The following is a 9,974-nucleotide window of genomic DNA, read 5'->3' as shown; positions in this document are numbered from 1 at the left end:
CGAGCGACGCTCGAGGTAACACAATCATGACCAGAAATAGAAAATTGCATTTCATTATTTATTTATTTACAAAAAAATAGGAAGGCACATCCCACCAAACTCTCGAAATTAACCTAAGAAAGAAAAAAATTAACTAAGCAGTCGAATAACGCTTCACCCGAGACAAACCCTCGATGATGCAACTGTTCGTACGTAAATTCACCATCCAACTTGAAAAGGTAACTCTGACCATCCCTCGATTGAGCAGCGAGGCCCTCCCTAACGACCGACAGGTCCAACATAAGCGCGTCATCTCCCCCCGAACAACTATGGTCGAATTATCCTCAGGGTCAGCATCAATATCAGACGAGATAGAATCAACCATCAAAACTTCAGTAACTGCACCAAAGAAAGGAATACAAAAGGAAAAAAATCAAGCTACATACCCAAAAGCTGGTTCCAATCAGATATGGTGTAAGAAACAACACTCAAAGGTCTTCCCCAGGCCCCCACCAACAGTTGGCGGCTAAAGACATGTCTCAGCTTCAATTGTCGCCTCCTCGAGACCTCCTTAGGGAGCCTTGGCCCCTACAGCAGCCTGGACGGACATTCCTATCCCCCCAACAGGTGCCCTAAAAGACGATCGCCAGAATAGCCTCTAGCCTGCTCCAAAATCCTCTCTTGCAGCGAGCCCGCAAGGAAAACCAAAGATCCAGCTCTATCCTTACGCTTGCCAGTTCTTAACTTCTGCATAACCCTTTTCTTACTAATCTCCCATGCGAAAGTCTCACCCACCGGTTTACGCTTTACATCCAACTTACAAGCCTTTGTCCGCATAGCACCCATAGCCTTGAGGGGTGCATCTTTGTTAGCAGACAGTGTTCCCTTACTGGATAGGTGGAAGAAAGGAGAAGAGTCAAAGGACGGTAAGAAGGGAGATGACACAAACCTTTCCTATACCGTGGGTTATTTATAGCGGTCTGGGCACAAAAATCCATAAAAGTCCATAATTAAGTAATAATGACATTTAATTCATATTTTTATGTATTTTTTGAACTGCAAAAAAATATTCTCTTGTTCTTATTTGCTGCACAGCTTTCAAAAAGCAAGAAAATCGGGGAACTAAATATGTATACAAAAAATATGTCGTCACGAATCTCAAATCAAATGGGCAGCTCGAAAAAAAGGGGCAACCGATCACGTAACCGATCGATGTAGCTATTAACGACTGACAAATGAGATGCTGATGAAAGAAATATGGATGAACGACCGTAAGGGTCTACCAAATGATTTTGTCCCTTAGAACAACAATCGACTTTCTTTGAACCAATCGTCAGATGATTCAACCTCGAATTGAGTATCGGCGAAGGAATCATCCTCGAATCGAGTATCGACGAAGTAAAAGCATGGCAAGCGATCAATGATTTTCTCACCGTCGTATTACATTCAAATATTCTTGTAATTACTGAAAGACCCCCTTTAAAGACCAATGATGAGGGAACAAATCTGTAATTTTGTAAGATCAGAATTCTTTCCTATAAATAGGGGGTCAATATCATGAATAAAGGTTAAACATTCTCTACTGGTCTTTACTATACTCTCTTTTCCAGTGTGACATTCTATACCTCGGGTGTGTTACCCAAACACTTTTGGATTCAACAGTTTGATATTGGGATTCAACCTTCTAGCAGATATGATGATGGTTTTAGCATATTTATGCATCAAACAATGTATTAGTTAAGCAGAGAATGAAATTTTCTAGTGCAATATATGGTTTTAAGATAATGGCTTCTTAGAGACACAAAACAAGATTTCAATTATGAAGAAAAAGATCATGAATGTGGTTTTATAACATGACTTTAATTGAGATCTACCAACTCCTTTTGGGCAAATCCAATGTATGCGCTTGAATCGAATGCTAATTAATTAATTAACTTAGGGCTTTCAAGCTCAATATATAGTCTCTTCGTCCCAGGTGATGATTCAATTCTTTCACGCACATAAAGGACCACATGGTACTCCATCAATGATACTTAATGACTTAGAATTTAAGAGACATAGTTTGATGAAATTTATTTAAATATCTTTAGATTAAGCTCCTAATTAGGTTAAGTGGAATTTATTTAAAAAGAGAAGCAAGCACTTAGGCAAGTTGGTATTGAGTTAGCGCTCGGGTTAGTCATCAGACCACTTTTTTTGGACAAGTGTTAATCTTTTATAAATGTGGTTATTTATTGTGGTTAACAAGTGTTGACCGCCTTGTAAACCGTGTAAAAAGAATGCAACAACATATGTTGAGTTGATTATTTATCTTAATACAATAGGTTGAAAACATATTCTAAGGTGTGCAATCATAATCACACTAATTAGAACTAAAGATGTTAAAAAGCATATGCTAAATGCTGCAAAGCACTATGGAACTGTTGACATGAAAACTGTAACCAAACATCAAATAAATGCATAGGCTATAAAGAGAATGGAAAATTACCATCAATTGCAAAACGACGTAGCCTTGATGCCCCCATTCTCTTGAATAATGGATCCTTAACATGCAGCAGAGAAATTGATTGTTGCAGCAGATTATCACCTGAATACCTCTAAGAGGATCAGACAACGGATATAAAATTGGGACAAGACAAAGTTTTTAAATACTCAAATCAAGAGATTCATCAAGGTGGAATAAAATTCACGGATTACATAATTCCATAGGGAAAGAACTGGGAAGCAACACCAACTGCAGTTACTACGAAAATAGCTTTCAACAACCATCCGGCTTTCCTCTCCACCTCTTCTTCAAGAGCACTATCATCTGTGTAGTACAATCAAAGTTAACCTTTAAAGCAGTAGAAAATTTGTAACAGAATAAACTTTAAAAATTAGTAAATGGAATCAACACAAGACATGCATTTCATGCTTGTAGTATCCAACTAGTCTACTTTTAGTTTTATACGTCTCCTTGAGTTTCAACCTTTTTCTCCATTGCATCCTATTAAGTGTCATATTTTCATTTAATTCTAACAGACATTTTTGCCGAACCTCGTTAAATCTCTTTGTGTTCTTCTAGATTTGTGTTGTTCTTGGTTTTCTTCCCCCTAATTTCTCAACAAGTGGTATCAGAGATAGGTTTGAGGGCATAAAAGAAATTATTTTGGCGGCGAAGATTTTGGCTGAGGATTTTTCGGCTAGGGCAGAAGAGTAATCTTGGCGCGAACAGGTTCACAGAGGGCTTCACGGTGTTGGCAGAACAGTTCGCGGGTTGTTCGCGATCGAGCAATACAGAAGATCCGAGGGTTTTGAGGTTTCGCTTCGCGTGACAGGGGCGCGACAGAGGCGCGATTATCTGAAGGGATTTGCGACAGAGGGTCGCGACGTCCTGCGACTAGGTTCGCGCGCGACAGAAGAGGTTGTTGGGCGGACGGAGGTTCGGCGGAGGTTCGAGGCTTCCTCCCGTGCGATTGGAAGAGAAGGATTTGTTCGAGGGTTTCGAACAGAGGCTTGCAGAGGAGGTTTCAGCGAAAGCGAACAACTACGGAGGTTTTGGCGCTGCATGCGGAGAAGATCTGGGAAGGAAGGGAATTATTCTTTCCAGAAATTCCATCAAACAAAGTGCGGGAAATATTTGCTCCAACAGAGAAGGAAAATTTTTGAATTCGACTTAATTAAAAGAAAATTTATTTTTTAATTTAGATTGATTTAAAGAAAATATTTAATTAAGGAAACTTAATTAAAATTTTATTTGCAGGGGTTGCGGGAAGAAAGGAAAGTTTTTTTGAAATTCGTTAATTAAAGTAAATATTTTAATTAAGGGGGTCTTCATTAAGGAAGATTAATTAAGAACATGTTTCAATTTTTTCTTTAAAAAAAAAAAAAAGGTTCTAAGCAAAGATTTGCAGAGGAATTTTTTGCAGATAAGTTTCGTTGCAGGTTTATTTTTCAGATGACAATTTCTGGTGTGAAATTCAATGTAGTGAAGTTCCATGGAACTGGTAACTTCAGATTGTGGCAAACGAGGGTAAAAGATTTGTTGGCGCAACAAGGAACCTTGAAAGCTTTGTGGGCAACGAAACCAGATGCCATGGAGGATGAAAATTGGGAAGAATTGCAACAGCGAGCGACAACAACTATACGCCTATGTCTGACAGATGAAGTTATGTATCACGTGATGAATCTGAAATCTCCATGAGAAGTTTGGAAGAAATTGGAAACTCAGTTTATGGCAAAATCTCTGACGAACAAATTATATCTGAAGCAAAAGCTGTATGGGCTGAAGATGCAAGAAGGTTCTGATCTGGCGCAACACGTGAATGACTTCAATTTGATAATACCCCAATACGTGAGTATTGAGAATGAAGATCGAGCAATGATTTTATTGTGTTCATTGCCCTCTTCTTATGAACACCTAGTGACTACCCTGACATATAGGAAATAAAAAGAGACTATCAAAGTTGATGAGATCAAAGTTGATGAGATTACTGCAGCGTTGTTGGCTCACAACCAGCGGAAACAGAATGCAGAGGAAACCTTTTACGACGACAATATATATGTTAAGGGTAAGCAGGATCGTGGAAGGAAGAAAGAGAAAGAGGATTCTATAAGGCGAAATTCTAGATCGAAGTCCACAGGCAAAAAGACAATTCATTGCTACAGTTGCAAGGAGCCAGGTCATATAAAGTGAGATTGTCCAAAGCTGAAGAAGCAGACTGGGGAGAAATGTGATGCATCATCGAAGTCTATAAATGTCATGCAGAGTGACAATTTAGATTGCAACGATGGTGATATGCTTTCAGTTTCATCAACTCAGTTCACAGATGCATGGATTCAGGATTCAGGTTGCTCTTATCACATAACACTTAATAGGGAGTGATTTACGTCATACAGGTCAACTAATTTTGGCTCAGTCTATTTGGGTGATGATATATGCTGCAATATTATTAGTATTGGAGAAGTTAAAATTTAGATGTATGATGATACAATTAGAAAGTTATATAATGTTAGACATATTCCAGATCTGAAGAAGAATTTGATTTCCTTGAACACTCTACATTTGAACACTCTACATAATTTCCTTGAACACTCTACATAAAAATAGTTTTATTCCTAAAGCAGATGAGGATAGAGAAATCATCAAAATTGTTAAGGGTGCACTGAATGCGATGAAAGGAAAGTTGACTGCAGGTAATATCTACAGACTGTTAGGGAGTACAGTTGTAGGTGGAGTTCATTCTGTGGAGTCAGATGATGAGAGTACAAAGTTATGGCATATGTGTCTGGGTCATCTCAGTGAACGCGGGATGGCGGAATTGCATAGAAGAAACATGTTGCATGGTGTTAAAAACTGCAAGTTTGATCTTTGTAAGTTCTGTATTCTTGAAAAACAAACTGGAATCAGTTTTATGACTAGAGAGCACAAAATTGAAGGGATTTTTGATTATATGCATTCTGATGTATGAGGCCCTACTAGGGAGTTGTGATTGTGAGGATCTCAATATTTCGTTACCTTTATTGATGATTTCTCCCGGAAAGTTTGGGTGTATTTCTTAAAACAGAAACCTGAAGTCTTCTCTAAATTCAAGCTGTGGAAAGCTGAGGTGGAGAACCAAACTGACAGAAAGATCAAGTATTTGAGATCTGATAATGACACAGAGTAGACAAATTCGCAGTTTCAGAAGTTCTGTGAGGAGCATATGATTCAGAGGTATTTTTCAGTGCGGATGACATCACAGCAGAATGGTGTGGCATAAATGATGAATATGTCCTTAACTGAAAGGGCAAGATCTTTGAGATTGAATGTATGGATTCCTAAGAGTTTCTGGGCAGAGGCTGTGAATATGACATGCTATCTCATCAATAGATCACCTCGAGCATCATTGGGTGGCAAGGTCGCAGAAGAGATATGGACAGGTAATCCAGTTAAATTCGATCATTTAAGGATTTTTTATTGTCCTGCTTATGTGCATGTACCTGGAGATGAAAGATCCAGAATTGATACAAAATCCAAGAAGTGCATCTTTCTGGGCTACAAGAAAGGTGTGAAAGGATACAAGTTTTGGGATCCGATTGAACAGAAGATGGTGATCAACAGAGACGCAATTTTTGATGAGCAGTTTATGTTACAGCAGAATCAAGACAATGTGTCAAAGAAGAGTTCCAGTTCAGATGCAGTGCAGATGGATTTAGAACAACAGTCAGTAGCTTTTGAGAGAGGTGAAAGTTTAAATCCAACACCTGGTGATTCTATTCCAGATGATCTGCAGAATTATAATCTAGTCAGAGATAGACAGAGACGCACCAATGTAAGACCTCATAGCAGATTGGGTTATGAAGACTTAGTCTCATGTGCACTTCTCATCAGCAGCGATGATCCAGCCACTTTTCAAGGAGCTATCACCAGCCAGGAAAAAGAGAAATGAATGGGTGCAATGGTTGAGGAGATGAAGTCTTTGCAAAAAAAAACCACACTTGGGAGCTAGTTCAGCTTCCAGAGGGAAAGAAGGTTATTGGGTGCAAATGGGTCTACAAAAGGAAACCAACAGTATCAGAAAAAGAAGGGGAAAAGTTCAAGGCTCAACTGATTGCAAATGAATTTTCACAGCAGAAGGGGATAAATTATGATAAAATATTTTCTCCTGTTGTCAGACATATTTCAATCAGGGCAGTGCTTGCATTAGTAGCCATTTGAGATTTGCATTTGGAGCAGATGGATGTTAAAATTGTTTTTTTGTATGGTGATTTGGAGGAGCAGATTTACATGGAGCAACCAGAAGGGTTCACTCAACCTGGACAGGAATATCTGGTCTGCAGGTTAAAGAAATTATTATATGGGTTGAAACTGTCTCCAAGACAATGGTACAAGCGGTTTGACTCCTACATGATTCAGATTTACTACAAGAGATGTGAGTATGATTGTTGTGTTTATGTGAAAAGCCTTGATGATGGTTCTATTATTTTTCTGTTACTGTATATTGTTGATATACTGATTGCTGCAAATAATATGAATGATGTCTGTGGTTTGAAAGATTTATTGAGCCAGAAATTTGACATGAAAGACTTGGGTCCTACGAAAAAGATTCTTGGAATGGAGATTAATTGAGACAGAGGCTCAAGACGATTATGTTTATCTCAACGAGACTATGTTGAGAAAGTGTTGAAAAGGTTTGAGATGAGCAAAGCAAAGCCTGTGAGCACTCCTTTGGCAAATTATTTTAAGCTTTCTTCAGAACAGTGTCCTGAGACAGATACAGAAATGGAAGGCATGACAAAGGTTCCATATGCCAGTGCAGTTGGCTGCTTGATATATGCAATGGTATGTACTCGTCCTGATTTGACTCATGTTGTTAGTCAAGTCTGTAAATACATGGCTAAACCTGGAAGGCAACATTGGGAAGCAGTCAAGTGGATTTTCAGGTATCTAAAGGGTACTGTATGACATAGAATTATTTTTGACAGTCAGCAGAATGATCCTTCAGTTGTGGGGTATGTTGATTCAGACTATGCAAGTGATTTGGATGACAAAAGGTCTACAACTGGGTATGTGTTTACTCTTGGTGGAGGGCCTATATGTTGGAAATCAACAATTCAGTCTATTGTGACATTATCTACAACTGAAGCTGAGTACATGACAGTAGATGAAGCTGTTAAAGAAGCTTTATGGTTTACTGGGCTAGTAAAGGAACTGGGCGTTGAGCAAGATGGAGTTCAGTTGCATTGTGACAGTGAGAGTGCTATTTATCTGGCTAAGAACCATGTGCACCATGCGAGAACCAAGCATATTGATGTCAGGTATCACAAGATCAGAGAGTTGATTGCTTCTGGTGAGATAGTGTTGCAGAAGATTCATACTGATGAGAATGCAGCTGATACGTTGACCAAATCAGTTACCATCAACAAGTTCTTGCATTGCTTGGATTTGTTGAATGTCTGTAGTTGCTATAGAAGCATGGTGACCCAACCCACCTCTGGTATGAAAGAAACTCCATGACGTATTTCTCCTAAGGGACTGAATATTCGTCAAGGTGGAGATTTGTTAGATATGACTCATATATCATAAATAGACAGTGCTAAATCTGGAGCGGAGCAGAGCGGAAGATTCTATCCAAATCAGGGGAGCTTCCTTATGTGGGTTGGGAGTGTGGTACAGGGGTAATTTAGTAATTATATATTGTACCTCAAGGTTTCCATTTTATGTGCTTTCTAGGGTTATAAATTAGGCTTGTATGTAACCCTAAAGATTATCTTTTAATCTCTGAATTTTGTATTCTGTACTTTTTCTGAATTAGTGAAAAGCCGCCGCTTTGCTCCCGAAGACGTAGGCATCTTTGTCGAACCTCGTTAAATCTCTTTGTGTTCTTCTAGATTTGTGTCGTTCTTGGTTTTCTTCGCCCTAATTTCTCAACAAGTGTCATATTTTCATTTAATTCTAATAGATTAAGATCATTTTTTATACAATATGTCTAAATCTTTTTAAATCTACCTCAAAATGGCTAAATGCTTCTAAGAAGAAAAGCTTGATTCATGCATGAGAGAGAGAATGTGAAAGGCTCGAAACATAATTCTCCTAGAACTGAAAATTTCAAACCTAAAAGTGAAGGAACTTCATAAAAGAGTAATGGCCTTCAGAGAAACTAGATTCCAATTTCAGTTAGTTCCCATTTTTACTGCCCTGCGACAATTTCAATTAAGAAATTAAAGGTTTTAGGGCAACGCGGCAAGTCATCTAAACAATTCATAATTGCAGTTATATGCAGATCTTTCGCAAGAAGAAAATTTGATGCTAGGGGAAGTCTTGTTAAGTACAGCAACAAAATTAGTCATCTGAACATCTTCAGTTCTGTCAAAACCTGATTAGGGACTATTATGGCAGAATCTTCCTAAAAAATCACAAAACAACCAACTTGGCACTAGTAAACACATAGTCAGATACAATATCAGAGACAGCCAATTACCTCTCTCATTGATTGTAGAGTATCGGCGCAAGGTGAGAACTTTATAATCTGTTCTTCTACCAAATACCTACAAACAAAACATTAGAATACCTGGGGATCTAGCTATTAAAGGAAGGGAGGGATGAGGAAGATACCAAGCTCGGGAAGAAGGAAGCAGACGAGTATGGCATGGTGGGTGAGCGGAAGCAAGAAGCAAATGGGCGTGAGGATTCAAAAGCGCGGTGTCCTATGGTCTCCGCTGCCGCCGGTAGCCGGTGCGGGGGAAAACATGGCCTAGCTTGTGTAATAAGTTGTCCACTCTTGTCCGAGAGGAGTCCGTCGGGTGCCTCGGGCAATCTCCAGATACTGCTCGGCCATGGTACGGAGTACCTTCTCAGTGCAGAAAGCCTGCCCATCTGTTACAGGGAAATTTTTGTGTCGTTTCCTTCCCAGGTAGCTCTAATGTCCGGCGACTGTATCGCGAAGGTTGGTTCACGAAAGGCGATGTGTTCCGGCGAAAAGGGGGAGTGATATTAGCGACGGCTTCCTGCGGAAATGGGAAGTTTGGGAATAGGGATTTTGGGAGGTAGGTTTCTGTTTTTAACTTATATTTATTTAACTTAATTTTATTATTTTAAGTTATAAATAATTTATATATTATCAAATTAATTATAATTAGATAAATTTATATATATTTATTTAATAGGTAATTACCAAATAAAATTATATTTTAAATTTTAAATCATCTGATAAAGTCCTATATAATTTTTAATTTATATAATTCATGAATGAATAATGTTAAATTATTAATTAATAATTAATTAATTTTTAGAAATATTTATTAATTAATTTAAATACCTATTTTTTATATATATTTTGAGGCTTTGGATAGTCGTATATATTTTTTATATAATATTTATCTTTTTGATGTTCAATAAATCTCGATAAATTATGCTAGCTTCTTTTAAAGTTGTTAAATAGTTTCTCTTGATTTACTAACATACCTAATAGTTTTCAGGATTTAATCATCTTAGGATTTGATAAACCTTAAATCCTAAATCTTATTTAAATTAA

The 9,974-nt window shown here is 38.0% G+C and overlaps 1 protein-coding gene across 1 annotated transcript in view; it reads right to left on the bottom strand.

Annotated features, from left to right (window-relative positions):
- LOC110030715 overlaps window positions 1-9,466 on the bottom strand; it is a 15,265-nt gene extending 5,799 nt beyond the window's left edge. Inside the window, exons 1-4 of the mRNA XM_020733590.1 lie at window positions 9,056-9,466; window positions 8,922-8,988; window positions 2,677-2,788; window positions 2,468-2,574 (exon numbers count right to left, since the gene is read on the bottom strand). Coding sequence (XP_020589249.1) covers window positions 2,468-2,574; window positions 2,677-2,788; window positions 8,922-8,988; window positions 9,056-9,316 — 547 coding nt within the window. The 5' untranslated portion in view covers window positions 9,317-9,466. The remainder of the gene's footprint in view (window positions 1-2,467; window positions 2,575-2,676; window positions 2,789-8,921; window positions 8,989-9,055) is intronic.
- Between the last annotated feature and the right edge of the window lie 508 nt (window positions 9,467-9,974).

This window comes from Phalaenopsis equestris, unplaced genomic scaffold (assembly GCF_001263595.1).
Source record: "Phalaenopsis equestris unplaced genomic scaffold, ASM126359v1 Scaffold000754, whole genome shotgun sequence".
Classification (NCBI taxonomy): Eukaryota; Viridiplantae; Streptophyta; class Magnoliopsida; order Asparagales; family Orchidaceae; genus Phalaenopsis; species Phalaenopsis equestris.
This window is presented reverse-complemented; position numbering and strand designations above follow the sequence as displayed.